Below are 18,560 nucleotides of genomic sequence, written 5' to 3' on the forward strand. Positions count from 1 at the left end.
CATCATCATACTATCGCGTTATCATCACCGTACTCTCGCGTTATCATCGAGAATCGCGTTTCAGATCGACACATCCACAGGAGATGGCCACAACGGAATTCCGTACTAAACTACTTTCGAAGACATCACATGCGCAGTACGTTGATATGAAACATTTGTAAACCAATATGCGGTTTAACATTCGTTACACTATTTTCTGAAAAAAATGCTTGCTAATAAAGTTTTCCTGACGACTCAAGAAATGAGATTTGAGCGGTAACTAACAATCCTTGATAAACACATATACTTTTTCTTTATATAGTATGTATGCACTGTGTTGTTTGTGGAGTTGTGTGCTGTTGTTTCATGTTTCTTGTTTGTGATTTTTTGTTTTTGTGTTCGATGTCTTTGGCGTTAACACTGTGCCATTAAACAGGGTTTATGTTTAAACTTTCGGCTACTGAGCTCCTTTCTGTCGTATTTCCATACAAATATTGATTACAAAAGTAAATCATATTTTCTTGTTTATCTAAATTCTTAGTTCAATGATACATTTATGATGTGTGCATTACTCGAAGAGGTGAAAATATCCTTAACATAAAAATAATATGTGTTTTTCATCTATATTCACCAATGTGGTTTAAACTTCGAACGTAAAACTGATGATATAAAGCATCTGATTGATCATAGAACGAAAATAAATTTAACTGCGAGATCGAAACAGTTAAACAATACTAATAATGTTTCGTTATTTATTTAGAGATGACTTTACAGCTATGTTGCTCTACATTCGGAAACATTTTTTGTTTCTACACTGCTAAATGGTTTGTTGTTGATAAACGTTATGTAAACCGCTGCAGTGTACAAGACGTATGGCACTTAAAAACATACGTGGGATGTGGCTCGAAATAGCTGCGTATATAAGACTGGTGGTGTATCCCAGCCATCAGAAACGCGGATGCCTGCTTGCTTTAACATTGCGAAACAGTGCCAAATCTTTAGCTGGATAAAACTAAAGCGGAGTAATCATTTCCATGCGGACAAGGTATGTTTGTATATTTGTAAATTATTTTTTATGTATGAAAATATCTTGAATTTTCAATTTTTCAGAGACACTTCATCAAACTATTATCTTGTTATTTTTATTTAATACATGTTTATTATGTTAATTGCTCATAGTTGGATTAGGGAGATATTTAACCTAAGAAAACACCGTAGTATTAACGAAAATGGTCCCGGTACAGATGACTTGGGAGGTTGTATTTTTATTGGGAATGGTGTGGACATATTCCAATACAGAATAACAATGTATCCGGCTAATAAAAATGTTTGAGACTTTTTTTATTGTTTACGTTATTACGAATAACTTTATAGTTTCTTTAATAATACATACATGGTGCCAGTTTCACGAAAATTGAAATGAGAGAAAATAGTTACCCACCTGCAGCCAATTGTATAAACAGATTTACCCAGGGTAATATTTTACCGGCGGTAATTCACTAGCGGATTAAGAGGGGGGCGCATCCGGCGCGCGCCCCCTCTAAAATCGTCAAAGTTTACTTTTTATGTCAATTTAGGAGATAAAAATTAATAAAATACGCCCATAATGCATCATTTCCAACTACAAATTGTTAATTTTTCTTGATTGCTTAACCCCCAATCCATATGCAAACAGTTTATGCCATACACTTTCGGTTCAGAGGGAGGGGTGCATGTCAAAAGGTTGCGCCCCTAAGCTACGCCCCCTCTAACGTTGATTCCTGGATCCGCCCGTGGTAATTTTTCTGGTAAATTGGCGGTAAGCAATTGTATAAAACAAAACTAAGATTTTACCAAGCTACTTACCGCGGTAATATTTACCCTCCTCCAAGAGGTGGGTAAATTGATTTACCGTCTCAGTTACCAGAATCAAGATGGCCGACCAGACATAAACAAGCGCTCGATTCACAACTCATTTTGTCGATTTTAAAGACAAATTGAAACTTCGTGAATAGAAAACTGTTCCATTTCATCCATATCAATAGAAGACAGGAATACAGAGGTAAGAAATCGCCAATAACCACTGTGTAAACAAATAAATGCTTTGGAAATATTTCAACGAACAAGTTTCATGTGCAAAAACGGCGACCCAAGAAATCTTCAGTTTAAGAATGTATTTACCTTGTTTCGCGTTTAAATAATTCCAAAATCTTTCAAAATTAAATGCAAATGGTTCGAGACCAACACTTGATTGCTGGTCTCGACCTTACTTTGTTGAAATGTATCCCACTTTGCACATATTTTGAGTATTTTGCAAATAAATATTTACAATCAAATTGAACCGCCTGTAAACATTCAACAATAAATGACAGCTATGACGTCATTTTCTATGAAAAATACCTCAGTCTATCGTCTATTTCTACAGTTTTCTTTTATATAGAGAGGTACACAATGGGGTGGTTGCTAACCAAATAATGTAAAGTGCATTGATAATATAAAGGTTTACTGTATATTTGACAAACACAACAGCTGTGGTATGATAACATACCCAAGTATGTTACTTTGAGTTTAAAAATGTATATATATTATACCAGTACTGTGACATATACAGTTCTATGATAAACATGTTTATGTTCAATTGTACACAACCATTTCATAATTGTGATAATGAATAAAAATAATCATTTTAGGCTTTTCATCAGCGAAAGCCTGCAGAGCCAGTGTGATGTTAGAACATTTAACAGGCACATGATTAAAGACACCAAGAGCAGTGAGGTAATAATAAGATGATTTTTTCTTCTGTAAATTATCATTATACTGTCATTTTAGTGAAAGCAAAATATTAATAACTTGTTTGTTTATTGTGAAAGACATCATCTCTTACCGACGCTCTTGTTAATTTACCTTTCAAATTTATAGAAACATTGGCCTCTAGGGAACGCCGTCACCCCCCCCCCCCCCCCCCCCCAAAAAAAAAAAAAGTGTGCATAATTTCATATCTGCGCCAAATATTCATTAATCAGCCATTTAAGATATGAAGCTGATTTTCACAGACAACATATAATTTTAATGATTACAAAATATTTTTTTCTTTTTTTTTAGATTGCTACCAGTGGAGGACCAAGGTTATATGACAAATGTGCCGTCAAGAAAACATCACAAAATGAACTTCATGGAGCCGCTAGTGTATTATATGCTGTTTAACATTGCTGATTCTGGTTATTGGTATATACATAAGAATCGACTTTGATTTTGAATTTAAGACCATTTATAGTTTAATGAAAATAAATGTTACACTCCTTGTATATTGACTTTATGCTCCTGTAAAATGGAAATATGGTGACTATATGAGTAAGTACTTTTAACACTTAAATTTGACATCCACAATGGGACTGCTTAGTTTTTATATAGTTCAAAAATACTATTAAATAGTGCTGACAATAACTGAAGAGATCATGTTTTATTCTATTTTAAACAGAAACAATGATGACATAAATAAGCAGACACTAAAATAATTTCATTAAGTTAATTATACATGATTGCACTTTTAGTGCCAAGTTGAGACTACTGCAAGCCTATTGGTAGGAACATAATCATACAAATATATATATACTACAAACAAGATCAAAGAAAAAGATTCAAGATCATTTGGTCATTAATAATAAGCATAACTGATATATTATACAAATGTCGCATGTAGTTTAATAATCTTATGAATTTTCAAAGTGGTCGGATGCAGCATTTAATAAATGGAATTCTTCAAGAAATGACATTTCACATAGGAGATATAGAAAAGATCAAGACTTAATACACTTATAATATGTGATTGTATTGACACTAAAAGAATCAAAAGTGTTTTAATTTAAGCAATAATTCAGTTTAAAATATAATAATGGACTCACAGCCTTAATTAAGAAATACATGGAATACTGAAAAATGGTACATACATATTAGATTAAATTATGAATTATTGACCACTTTAATGAGAATCAATTCTATGAAAGTCAGTGCATCATTTCTATGACAAGTTGAAACTGACTATAAATTCCTTAGGTGTCAGCGTGAGAAAAACGGAAGATGCCATTAAATTTTATTCAAAGATATATTTGTAATTTGTGTAAGCAAGTATAATTTCTTGTCAGTTAATATCTGTTTTTTAAATTATTCAGATATGTTGTGTCATTATGACTTGCATATCATTGCAATAATGTTCACATTTTTCTGGGTATTCGTTGACCGTTTTCTATGAAGTAAAGAGAAACACCCCTGAATTCAGAATAAACCTACCCCTTAAAGTGTTGCATGTGTTTTATTGATCAGCCACGGGAGTAGCTTATAAATACTTTTAAAGTTACTTTGTACTGTTTTGTTGAATATTTACCATGTAACCACTGGCACCGGATTTTCAAACTCAAACATTTTTTTAAAAAATCAAAAAAAATCTTATAATTGCTTACTAAAAATTATAATACCGAATATGTAAAAAAATATTGAAAAATATTTTTTTTTTTAAATAATGCACTTTGTACTGTATAATATAGTATATTATACAGTACAAAGTGCATATTTGAAAAAAAATATTCGGTATTATAATTTTTAGTAAGCAATTATAAGATTTTTTTTGATTTTTCAATAGCCTTGGTAATTTCTTTTATACAACATACTTACCGCCATGGTAATATCACCACGGAATTTACCGGTGGTTTTACTTACCGAGGTAATTATTTACCTGTGTTTATACAATTGGCTGCTGAAATACAATTATCCGGTTAGAAAGCAATATCAACGTTCAACTCAGGTAGCAGAGAAGACTGCTCAGTGTGTAAAGTTGGATGTCTGTTTCCTATTCTGAGTGAGTTTGTGAAGTTTATTTGCTGATAAGTTTACGGTCTCCCACTAAAAGTTTTTATTCCAATACAGGAGAAAGAAAGTGGTAAACTAGGCCCAAAATGCACCATTTTTCTGCGTGGGGATACCCACTAACCCATCTGCCAACACTTTAAAACAACTAAGTTTCTGTTCTAAAGGAGGGGCCCAAATCAAAATGTTATGCCCCTTAGTAACGCCCTGCCTAACGTCAAATCCTGGACCGACCCTGTTTATTATGATGCATGCGTGATTTGTCTGTATTGTTTGGTATATTGTGTCCATATCGTTTAACTGTTTGTTTGGCCTTGGCCTTGTGCTTTAAAATAGAGACTTCGTAGGTTGTGTGCTACTAGGCGTATCCCTATGGTTATAGAATTGGCCATGGCTTAAACTTGATAATTTCCCAAATGGAAAGACTATTTGGCCGATTGCTTTAGCCCGAGGGTAATTTATATTTCACTGGGGCCATTATCAGCCAAACGCCTTGGTCAACAACACCTTAACCTGTATAATACATATGTTTTTGTGATAGGACATTAAAAGTTTACCAGCGAAATACGCAATGCAAGATGCAGCTAGTATTCATACATTGACACATTTAAAATTATGAATTACTATTTAGCTATTTTGAGAAAAGGGTCTTAACATCCGTGCGGGGACGTTTGATCTGACTTTGTGGAAATGTGCCAGGATTTTGGATAAATTCAAAGCGATTTCTACACTAAATTTTCCACGATTGACGAGAATGCTTTTCCGGTCTTTTAATGATGCGCCAACAAGGCTGAAATATATTTTAGTATCATTCAAATCATCTTTGGCAACCCGACCCGACGCGCGTCAGCCGGAAACGAGCATTGTCGCACAGCGTGCCCGAGGGTCGGATTTTTTTTATCCGGACCGGAAAAACATGATTAATGTTTTTCTTGCTTATCTAGAGTTATCAATTTGTTACTCAATTGACGTAGAAAACGCTCACCAAAAAGCGCGTGCGACGTTGTTTACTGACGTCATGAAGCGCAGTAATTTTAAATCACAATAGTTTCTCTAAAAATCGCGTTTTTACCATTATTTTTTTCATGTCATAGAAGTCATGCATACTTATATATTTGATTGCGCTTTATTGAAATGGCATAATATACGTTTCATAAACCATACATTAAAATAAATGAGAAACGGCGCGTTGTTGCGCGTGACTCATCTTTTAGGGGGTGTGTACGTCTGGTTTTTCCAGCACTAGTCACATGACCGTAAACACACATCCGATATGCAAGAAAAATATTAACGGCGACTTATTTTGTATAACTTAATATGAAAAAACACGAAGTAATCGCATTGGCATAGATTCGCTATATGTTCCAATTCGGCACCAACAAAACTCATATTGATGATTACAAGCTTTTCCTAGCGAAACGTCCCCCAGGTTTCAACGACGTACAGCGTTAACCGACACTGCATTCAAATTTGACAATCTAGTATTCCATGTTGCCCGAAGAAATCCAAATGTCACATAAACACCAATTGTTATATTGTTGTACGCAAACGATGAACACAGAGAAGGTTTAAATAATTCTTTTTATCCTATTGATATTATCATACAGCAGATGTAATTAGACAGTTGTTCGCTCATTTAAATTAAACGTAATCAGAACAATCATCTGCCATTCATAGTTCCGAATCTTACGGTTCAGGAAAGCATCAATGAAAATGGATTGCATTCATTATAATTCCGTCTTATTTGCCCAGACTATAAAAGTAAATTTTAAATATTGAATCATTCACGTTATTTTTTTTTTATTTTTCTTGGTTAAAAAGTACTGTTTTTATCAATTTGATGTTTTCAGAATGGTAAGGTTACGTTTCGTTGTTCTGTTGGCGATGCTTACAACCTGTCTTGCAGACCGGTTGGACGTGTTGGAAAGTCAGATGAAAAGGATGAAATATTTCCAGTCCTACGTTGAAGTGGTATGTATAGATTATGTTATTGAAGACTTGTTTCCATGTCATTACTCGTATAGCGTTTGGCTGATCTGTTCTGTGATATTGTCTGAAGACGCTAGCCAGTCATTTCTACCTAATAGCTACAAATATATATTATACAGTTGTAGATTTTCAGGTCGATATGTTGTTTTGCTTGGCTGTCAAGTAATATTGATAGAGGACTCTAGCTTATCACTCCATCTTGCAATTTTGACATTGACGGCGCACTCAGTTAGTCTTTGAATGTAAGAACCGTTTTCATTGGACGGCTTTGGAATGTTTCACTGCTGTCCAATGAAATCAGCTTTAATAACATGAATGACGTAATAAGGTGGCTTTCAAATGTGATTTAAAGTGTAAGTAGATTTCTCGCAAAAAAACACCAAAATTCGTTCAGGATTAATACACGTCTTAATTATCGAATTCACAGCGGTAAGGGTAATTGTATAAGCTTCTGTATGTAGTGCATGCGAAAATGTTGCATGTTAGTCAATATTGAGGTTGTTTTAGAGGGGACTTTTGGTAGTTCTCGAACCTTTCCATTGTTTCTTAATATGCATTTTCAGTGTTTAATCTGCGCATATCGTCTGATTATGTAAGAATTGTAGCATTAGCTGTCATTAAAGTGATGTGTGTAGCTTTGTATTTCACCTTTCTGATAATATAAAATGTTTAAGAGGTTGTTAATCATTTTAGGAATTATTTGACGATGTTTGGGGCAGTGCAGTTCTGGGAATTTTTGGACATGTTTACTTTTTATATCTAATGATTTGTTTTCATGTAAAACTCTTAGAATTGTATTGAAATATCAAATTATTACATTTTTAACAATATCAAAGGATTGAAGGGCCATATATTAGTGTCAAGCTATCTGACGATCACCTGTGCATGTGGCATTTTCAAGAAAGTTTTCTTTTACAAACGAGATTTGTTCTAACAAACGTTCAATAATAATTAAGTCTTTTCAACCAAACCTAAAATAAAGGTCAGTATTTAGGACAATAACAAACACAGCTTTTATTTTTCCACATTTAAATGAGAAACATCGAGTGGTCGACTAAGATAAAGTGCTGACTCACGCTGACATTTAGCGAAATTAATCATTATTAACAAAAATGCAAAATGAACTGATTACAAAATTACTGTTAAAATATAGGCTTCTTAATAATGTACAATGTCCGTGCATAGTCATATCATTGCTGCATGTTGAACCCAGCAAAGTCCCATCCATTAATGATAAGTGGAAGAAGTTTCAATAGTAAGTAAAGGAAGATTTATGACATGCTTACCCTTGTTTTCCGTGTAATATACCCATTACGAATATTTTTATCTTATACATGTGTAAGATAACCTATCAGACATTTCGATTGGCCAGACTAATCACACGCAACCTAGATATCCCTACGCATTGTTTATAAACAAAATGGTTTAAATGCCAGCAAATACTTACCGTAAAAATGAAGCTGTAAGACTTTCGGGAGAGAAATGGCTAACGAATCATAATGCCAGAAAGCATCTTGTACACAAACTTTCTGATAACAATGTTCCGCCAACCAGATAATGCAGATTACTAGTCACAGAAATATCCAGTCAGTCAACAAATACAGCCACAATAGTGACAAACACCACAGGAACATTCCAAACATCTCCATCTTGACCAACACAAGCAATATGCAAGCAATGTCATTTGCTTGCCAATTTAATCAGCTGTCGGTTACCGAAAACACAAATACGAATTCCGCAGCACAGACATCTCATTACACATCCCATGGCGGCTAGAACATCATGTTCTCTGGAAACATTCCTGGTGGAAATTAACTTTTTCAACAGCAACATCCATGCAGTACAGAGTAAGGCTTCGCCGTTATCATCTGCATGTTGTGAAACGCCATGTACACCAAGAAAACGCTGCAAAATCATCGTAAAAAGCGACTGCGAATAACTTTTAAATCCGTGCACACAGAAAACTTGACAGACCGATGTAGGTCACATAAACCGCGTAAATGCATGTACTCTGAGTGTGACGTCATCAAATTGTGTACTTATTGGGGTTTTTGGTTAAAATCGTTCGTTATTCATGTTGTTGGATATTTTACTACACACTTTTGTATTTGTGACTTGTTAAGCGCTTGATCAGCTTTTAAAACTTGATAACTGCTAGTTACTTTTGTCATTTTAATTTGGAACTATTTATATGGCGCATCGTTGACATTCTACTCTGAGTACTTTGGCTGTCAAACAATCGGTTCAGAAAGTGGAACTTAATTGGTAATAAAAACACCGTTTTAAGCATGTGATAAAAAAGATATGACACTCGTTGTCATTTAATTCAATAATTTTATTAAACTCGTCCATGAAAGTTGTTAGTAAGCTCGCCAGAGGCTCGCTTACTAACAAATTTCATGAACTCATTTAATAAAATCTTGTATTAAATGACAACTCGTGTCAGATCATATATATGCGTACATTTTTAAACAACATGTCGTTAGCATTGAAACATACATATTTTGTTTCAACACAAATAAAATACTTCACCAAATAATCACCAAAATTTGTAAAAAGTAGTTTTTTTTTCTCAAGCAAGAGTGTGAACAATCAAATGTTTTCATTTCACTCAAGCCATTTTAAAATGATAAAGTTATCATTCACCAACATTTGATATTTTTTCATCGATATGCATGAGCTAAATTTTAATTTCATATCTACACATCAATTATGGGTTACAGGTCCAGTTTGAATGATTAGACCCAAAGCACGCGCGGTAACGAGGCTTTGCCAAGTTACTAGCCACACAGATTGCTCGTATATTGGAATTGTTATCCGGACAGGAAACACATGATTAATGATAAAATAGTTCATATGATTTTGTAATATATCTTTAATATGTTGTCGTAATTAACAACTAACAGCATGTTTGTTTTCAACTTCGGCTTCTATTGCCCGTTACATATCTTTTATTGAAACTGTTGGTGTTTTTGTTCGTTTCAGACATTGAACACAATTGAAGGAAATGTTGGTTCATTAACTGAAAGAGTCTCAAAGCTTGAATCAATTGTTGCCACGTCCGGTACTGATAATGACAGTAACGGTTCAAGGGCCGGGAGTTCTGGAAAAGAAACATATACACAACTTGAAATTAAAGATATAAAACATACGCTCGAAATGTACCAACATGCGTTTGCGAGACAAAAACAAGAGTTAATCGACGTGAATGATCTTGTTAATAACACACTATCGGTCTTGCATTCCAATGTATCCGTAACTTTAAGAACTGTATTGAACAACGTCAGCAACTATGTGCAAGATAGCGCTGAAACTATTTCAGCTACTTTAAAAAAGGTTAACAATACAATAGTTGAAAGTGGGCGGCAATTGCGCTCTGATATTTTGATATATTTGGGCAATATTAGCTCCGAGATTAAAACCGATATGGCCATGCACATTAAGGGGGAAAAACAAGAAAACAATAAAACATTGCTTGCTTTAAATTCACAAGTCCTAAAACATATCGCAAATGAAACAGATACACTTGAAACCTTTAGAACAAATATACTTCAAGACATATATGCAGCACGGGAACACGTCCAAAACTCAACAATTGAGCTGGAAAAGAAGGTTGAAGAGCTTATAGGCAGAGCAAATGAAGTTGTTGGCATCATTGATGAACAGAGATCTACAATAGAGGACGGTATCATGGTCACCATTAGGGCACGTAAGTAACTTATAGCTGACGTGAGGAAAATAGTTGTCTTCGTGTTTAAAGCAATTACTGTTTCTGCTGTCTGTAAAATTTGCTTTAATTTATTATAATTAGGTTATAGAACAGGCTCGTAAAAAAGATAATGTATGTGTTTGATCAATGTTACTCTGTAACGATCAATGTACTTTGTCACAATAAAATGAAGTTTATATGCCATTTAATGATTTTCTATGCCACGAGTAGAAAATAAAGTCGCACTTTATTTATAAGTAGGGTAGTTAAAGGATCAAAATTATAATGAAAACTACAGGAACATGCCCAGTGGTCATGGATTCAAATATATACCCTGTTTACAGGCACAAAGTAAGGGTCCGAAGTCATGGTAGTTCTACATTACTAAATTGACTCGGTCAAAGCGACATCAACAGCCAAGTGTATACAACCATGATACTTTGTACAGAATATGTCCAAAACAATGGCTGAAATCTTTGTTTTCAAGAGATAATATGCGAATATCACAAATCGCTCTTTATCACTATAATGAGTTACCAGTTCTTATATACGATATCTACAGTTACAAAAAGTTATTACGTAATCATACACAATTAAAAAGACACTTTAAGTAATACGACACTTTTTACCGCGTTGACGTTACATGACAAGGACAGCTTCTCTTAAAATTGTAACAAGCACTTCCAATGTTGTGTCCTTGATTGTATAACCAATTGTGAAATACATGTATGTCCAAAAACATTTTAATTATTTGTTCTCCGTGTCCTGAGTGGTGAATGACACCTAAGAAGAAAAACGTTGCTCTATCATACGTCTACGCCATAAAACTGAAACTATGTTGGAAATGATGTCACAATCATGTTGACGCAGACGTCAAATTATTAGTGTCCCTCTTCATGTTTGGGCCATACAAGTGAGTTACTATTGCAGTACTGAACACAACATTTACTGAGCATTATACACCCCGTCCCCCATTCAAACTTACGAATAAATAAATGCGTGTTTATGTATATGACGATGTATAATATTGTTTTATTTCCAAGTTCATCGAGTGACTGGTCGGAATGTAGTTAATGACAGGGGAAGCATACATAGGCACAGATCCTGCTCTGTTCCACTGCCGTTAAATAGTGTATTATATCTATATCCAGTTTACAGTTTCTGCAGTACTTGACAGTATGGTCTGACTGTTTGCAGTCATGTCACATGGAAAGCAAAAGTAGTTACAGGACATGAGTTGGTCCAATGCAGTATACTATCTCTATCTCTCTGTACCTTTATCACAGTTTACGGATAGATTGGTCATCATGGTATTTCTGTTCTCAGTTATGTGTTACTTTCAACAGTAGTCACAGTCATGTCATGCAGTCAACAGTAGTCACATTCATGAATACATGTAGCAGTAGTCACAGTCATGTAAAATATTCAACAGTAGTCTCAGTCATGTGATACATTCAACAGTAGTCATAGTCATGTGGTACATGCAGCAGTAGTCACAGTCATGTGATACATTCAACAGTAGTCACAGTCATGTGATACATTCAACGGTAGTCACAGTCATGTGATACATTCAACGGTAGTCACAGTCATGTGATACATTCAACAGTAGTCACAGTAATGTGATACATTCAACAGTAGTCAGAGTCATGAGAAACACTCAACAGTAGTCAGAGTCAAGTGATACATTCAACAGTAGTCACAGTCATGTGATACATTCAACAGTCGTAACAGTCATGAGATACATTCAATAGAAGTCACAGTTATGTGATACATTCAACATTATTTACAGTCATGTGATACATTCAACAGTAGTCACACTCATGTGATACATTCAACAGTAGTCACAGTAATGTGATACATTCAATAGTAGTAACAATCATGTGATACATTCAACAATAGGTCACACGCATGTGATACATGCAGCAGTAGTCACAGTCATGTGATTGATGTAGCAGTACTCACAGTCATGTGATACATTCAACAGTATTCACAGTCATGAGATACATTCAACAGTCGTCACAGTCATGTGATACATTCAACAGTAGTCACAGTCATGTAATACATGAAGCAGCATTCACAGTCATGTGATACATGTAGCAGTAGTCACAGTCATGTGATACATTCAACAGGAGTCACAGTCATATGATACATTCAACAGTAGTCACAATCATGTGATACATTCAACGGTAGTCATAGTCATGTGATACATTCAACAGTGTTCACAGTTATGTAATACATGCAGCAGTAGTCACAGTCATGTGATACATGCAACAGTAGTCACAGTCATGTGATACATTCAACAGTAGTGACAGTCATGTGATACATGCAGCAGTAGTCACAGTCATGTGATATATGTAGCAGTACGCACAGTCATGTCATACATGCAGCAGCAGTCAAAGTCATGTGTTACATTCAACACGAGTCACAGTCATTTGATACATGCAGCAGTAGTCACAGTTATGTGATACATTCAACAGTAGTCACAGTCATGCGATACATTCAACAGTAGTCAAATTCATGTGATACATTCAACAGTAGTCACAGTCATGTGATACATTCAACAGTATTCAAATTCATATGATACATGCAACAGTAGTCACAGTTATGTGATACATTCAACAGTAGTCACAGTCATGTGATACATTCAACAGTATTCAAATTCATATGATACATGCAGCAGTAGTCACAGTTATGTGATACATTCAACAGTAGTCACAGTCATGCGATACATTCAACAGTAGTCAAATTCATGTGATACATTCAACAGTAGTCACAGTCATGTGATACATTCAACAGTAGTCAAATTCATATGATACATGCAACAGTAGTCACAGTCATGTGATTCATACAGCAGTAGTCACAGTCATGTGATACATGCAGCAGTTGTCACAGTTATGTGATACATCCAACAGTATTCACAGTCATGTGATACATTCAACAGTAGTCACAGCCATGTGATACATTCAACAGTATTCACAGTCATGTAATACATTCAACAGTAGTCACAGTCATGTGATACATGCAGCAGTAGTCACAGTCATGTGATACATGTAGCAGTATTCACTGTCATGTGATATATTCAACAGGAGTCACAGTCATGTGATACATGTAGCAGTATTCACAGCCATGTGATACATTCAACAGTAGTCACAGTTATGTAATATATGCAGCAGTACTCACAGTCATGTGATACATTCAACAGTAGTCACAGTCATGTGATACTTTCTGCAGTAGTCACAGTCATGTGATACATTCAACAGTAGTCACAGTCATGTGATACATTCAGCAGTAGTCACAGTCATGTGATACATGCAGCAGTAGTCACAATCATGTGATACATTCAACAGTAGTCACAGTCATGTGATACATTTAACAATATTCAAAGTTATGTAATATATGCAGCAGTACTCACAGTCATGTGATACATTCAACAGTAGTCACAGTCATGTGATACTTGCAGCAGTAGTCACAGTCATGTGATAAATTCAACAGTAGTCACAGTCATGTGATACTTGCAGCAGTAGTCACAGTCATGTGATACATTTAACAGTAGTCACAGCCTGTGTTGATGCACTGTCTATTATATATTGTTCTATTCTCTATTTTGTTCAAAATATCTGGAGTGACTGGTCGTCATGGTTTTCCTTTCTTACGATTGCTGCAAAAGTAGTCAAACGACCTTGCGTTGTCCAGCTGCCGTTAAATATTGTTCTATTTTTCTATCTAGTTCACAGTTCCTGGAGTGACTGGTCTGCATGGTCCGACTGTTCTCAGTCATGTGGCAAGGGCAAAAGAAGTAGATACAGGTCATGTGATGTACTTCCGCCTTTTACTGATGGCGTTTGCATTGGCAATGATACTGATAAAGAGGAATGTGTCATTCAAGAGTGTCCTGGTGAGTACGTTATGGTGACAGATGCATAGTCTCTTATCAGTAACTACCAAAATACAGTAAATTTAAAAACACTCATGTTTCTCTTAGTGTAGTGTATTCATTTACCTCCTCATACCATATCATGTTTTCAAACCGAGTAACAATCTAAACGGCAGTTTGAATAATAGTTTTTATTATGGAGCAATATTGTTTTTGGGATACAAGTCTTTATGATTTTATTATTGTTTTATATTGAATAACAGTACTTCAGGCGTGACATAATCAAACCATTTATTTCAGCTTTATTTTCAATCTGATTGCATTTTAGTTTAACTCTATAAAGAAATTGTCTGTTTAATTGGAAGGAACACATCTGGGAGCAGACATTATTACAATCATTTGCTTGACATAATTCATAACATTCACGTTTCATTTCTCACAGACAATATACTACAGCAACAAGTTTAATCATAATTTTAAAATTATAAAATGTGATATTGCATGCAGATCTACAAAGAACAAATTATGACTAATATTTCCGCACAGAAAGTCAATGACTTGTGTTTATCACCAAAGGAAATACCATTTAAAATTGTCTTGATTGAAATATGATCATACATTAACAAATATCAACGCATATTTTACTTACAGCGTTAAATATGACCAAACATGAAGTCACTGATTTAGGGCGTGATTGTGTACAGTTCATATGTTTGGGGTAAATCATCGAAATAACATCATAGAAAAATATACATTTTCCGTGTCACATCTACTGGCTACCATTTAAACTCTAAGTCGCATCCTGTACTACATCTAAACTAATCTAAATCGCATTCTGCACTATATCGTACCTTATCTTACTCGTATCCTGCACTACATCTTATCTCATCTAACTCGTATCCTGTACTACATCTTATCTCATCTTTCTCGTATCCTGTACTACATCTGATCTCATCTAAGTCGTATCCTGTACTACATCTTATCTCATCTAACTCGTATGCTGTACTACATCTGATCTCATCTAACTCGTATCATGTACTACATCTTATCTCATCTTACTAGTATCCTGCACTACATCTTATCTCATCTAACTCGTATCCTGCACTACATCTTATCTCATCTTACTCGTATCCTGCACTACATCTTATATCATCTTACTCGTATCCTGCACTACATCTTATCTCATCTTACTAGTATCCTGCACTACATCTTATCTCATCTTACTCGTATCCTGTACTACATCTTATCTCATCTAACTCGTATCCTGCACTACATCTTATCTCATCTTACTAGTATCCTGCACTACATCTTATCTCATCTAACTCGTATCCTGCACTACATCTTATCTCATCTTACTCGTATCATGCACTACATCTTATCTCATCTTACTCGTATCCTGCACTACATCTTATCTCATCTTACTAGTATCCTGCACTACATCTTATCTCATCTAACTCGTATCCTGCACTGCATCTTATCTCATCTAACTCGTATCCTGCACTACATCTTATCTCATCTTACTAGTATCCTGCACTACATCTTATCTCATCTAACTCGTATCCTGCACTACATCTTATCTCATCTTACTCGTATCCTGCACTACATCTTATCTCATCTTACTCGTATCCTGTACTACATCTTATCTCATCTAACTCGTATCCTGTACTACATCTGATCTCATCTTACTCGTATCCTGTACTACATCTTATCTCATCTAACTCGTATCCTGTACTACATCTGATCTCATCTTACTCGTTTCCTGCACAACATCTAAACTGCACACTACATGAGAAATTACGCCATTAAAAGATTATGCCTATATAGTTGGTGTCTGTCGGTACTTTTTGTTTAGTTTTGTTTAGTGTCAGACAGGCGTCATAATTGTCTAAAAATAACAAAGCAGCACATAAAAAAGGTGTAATTGAATTCCCACGCTTTCTACTTTCAGCGTAGTTAAATGAAAAGTATTCAGACAAGGTAAATCCTCCATATGTATCTACATGCTTCGTTGAAAAATGACCGAGGTGCGCCGATGAATGTCAAACTGAATTCAAATAACAAGTCAAACGTTTTGTTATCGTTATCATGGTCATTATATTGCTATTCAAACATATTCGCATGTTGTTTTTGTTTCTAGTGGACTGCTACGACCTTCACAAACAGAACCAAGGACTACCCAGTGGTGTGTATAGCGTGTCGCTATGGAGAAGTCACGTGGGTATCCGGGTGTTTTGTGACATGACGACTGCTTCAGGTGGTTGGACGGTAAAAAAAAACACATGTCAATAAACTTTTTCACAAAAAAATACAATCGTTCAAAGAAGTTGTCACGTTGACGCAGCTTTCTTATATATGGAAACGGCATTAGATAATATAGTTAAATATGCGTGTGCGTGCTTTTGTGTGTGTGTGTGCGTGTGTGTGTGTGTGTGCGCGTGCGCGCGTGCGTGCGTGCGTGCGTGCGTGCGTGTGTGTGTACGTGCCTACATGCGTGCTTGCGTGTGTGTGTTTTAGCTCAGCTGAGCTCTTTGTGCTAAGTATTAGCTATTGTGATAGGAAAATTGTTCGTCAACTGTTCCTTTCAAACAATTTCTTCTCCTTACCCACTAGGACCATTTGCAACAAACTTTACAGGAAAGTTCCGTTGGTGGACATCTTCTTAATTTCTTCAATAAAAGTCATTCCATGCCGATGGCAATCGATAGGAAATACTTTGAAACACTGCTCAGATTTTACTAGCCCGGGTTGAACATAATTTCACAGAAATTTCCCTTGACATTGTTTTGTCAAAATGCCGTGGTACCCAGCTCCCCTTAATCGATTAGCAAAAGCGGCCGAAGGACGGGAACCATCGGAAAAGCGTTGAGTGTTCCGGTGGTTCCCGCCCTTCGGCCGCTTTTGCTAATCGATGAAGGGGAGCTGGGTACCACGGTATTTTTAAAAGAACAATGTCTGGTTAGCGCTTGTGATAATTCCCATTTTGAAGAATTTTCGTCGTATACTGTTTCTCTCGACAAGAATACCGGTTTTAACGTGTATATAACGGGCCACTGCATCTATGAGCCAGGTATTTTGTTTGTAGTTTACAAAGAAGTTATCATTTTCGACGAGAATTGGTCGTTGTTTACCTTTTCGCCGGGCGAACATTCTTCACATGTTTAATGTTACAGTATAGGGTATTTTTGAATTTTGTCAAATCTCGTTTTATGTTTATGGCAATGTGTTATTTTCTTTGATATACATGTTGAAGTATGTATAAAATATAATTTTGGCTAGTTGAAATTTATTATTGCGACTTTAATGAGCCTTTGTCATCAAGCCACTGTGGTTAACTGTGTAAAGAGAAACCTTTGAAAATCTCTCCCAAAATCTTCTGGCCAATTAAAATTTAATAAAATAGAATTATTCCTTAGGTTACCATATATCACTTTCTTCACCTCATGTGGATTCGTTAAAATGGTAGTGCCAGGTCGGCGGGGCTACTTTTCACTACATGTCTATATGGAAAACTTTAGAAACCATTTTTCCGATTTCAAATTATTTTCACAGGAAGTATCCTTAGGTGAACCTTTTATCAAAATGTAACTCTTTTTAAAAAAAAATACAATATATATATTTTTATTTCATTTTTTTATATTTTTGTTATATTTAATTTATTATGCATTTTTAAAAAGCAACAACATACTTTTGATCATCATTTTATTTTTACTCAATCATTTAAGATATCAACTTCAAACTCTATGAACTTATTCACCGTAACAATGTTTTGTAAGAGTTATGGCCCTCCGGAACGTTTAAAATAAACATATATTTTCCATATTGTATACGTCCGTTTAAAGTGGAATGTATTATAGTTTCACCTGTAGCATTTTGCCGGGCGGCGTCAGTTTATTGTCCGATCAATAACTTTAGAAACTTATGTCCAATCAAGTGAGCGATATAGGGTTATATTGGCCCTCTTGATTGTGTAGCAATACCTATTGTACTGCGTGTATCAATAATGTTTGTTATACATCTTTCGGTAATTAGTTGTTTAAAAGGTTAAACATTAAAAATGTTCTGAAATGTTCTTGCTCGCTCAATAACGCTATTTGACCAAACACCTTAACATCATTTCATCAATGTTTAAGGATATATCTATGTTTTGAAATGGATGGTTTCAGTGGTAGG

General features: G+C 35.2%; 1 protein-coding gene and 1 long non-coding RNA gene across 2 annotated transcripts in view; both read left to right on the top strand.

The window, feature by feature from the left end:
- The first annotated feature begins 893 nt into the window (after nucleotides 1-893).
- Nucleotides 894-18,560, top strand: part of LOC128205572 (angiopoietin-1-like) — a 26,076-nt gene continuing 8,409 nt past the window's right edge. Inside the window, exons 1-5 of the mRNA XM_052907305.1 lie at nucleotides 894-1,024; nucleotides 6,669-6,789; nucleotides 9,793-10,516; nucleotides 14,244-14,411; nucleotides 16,528-16,655. Coding sequence (XP_052763265.1) covers nucleotides 1,014-1,024; nucleotides 6,669-6,789; nucleotides 9,793-10,516; nucleotides 14,244-14,411; nucleotides 16,528-16,655 — 1,152 coding nt within the window. The 5' untranslated portion in view covers nucleotides 894-1,013. The remainder of the gene's footprint in view (nucleotides 1,025-6,668; nucleotides 6,790-9,792; nucleotides 10,517-14,243; nucleotides 14,412-16,527; nucleotides 16,656-18,560) is intronic.
- On the top strand, nucleotides 1,800-3,215 carry LOC128205573 (uncharacterized). Its single transcript, XR_008256283.1, has 3 exons — nucleotides 1,800-2,020; nucleotides 2,649-2,733; nucleotides 3,061-3,215. It is a non-coding gene; the product is annotated as an uncharacterized LOC128205573 (long non-coding RNA).

This window comes from Mya arenaria, chromosome 10 (assembly GCF_026914265.1).
Source record: "Mya arenaria isolate MELC-2E11 chromosome 10, ASM2691426v1".
Taxonomy (NCBI): domain Eukaryota; kingdom Metazoa; phylum Mollusca; class Bivalvia; order Myida; family Myidae; genus Mya; species Mya arenaria.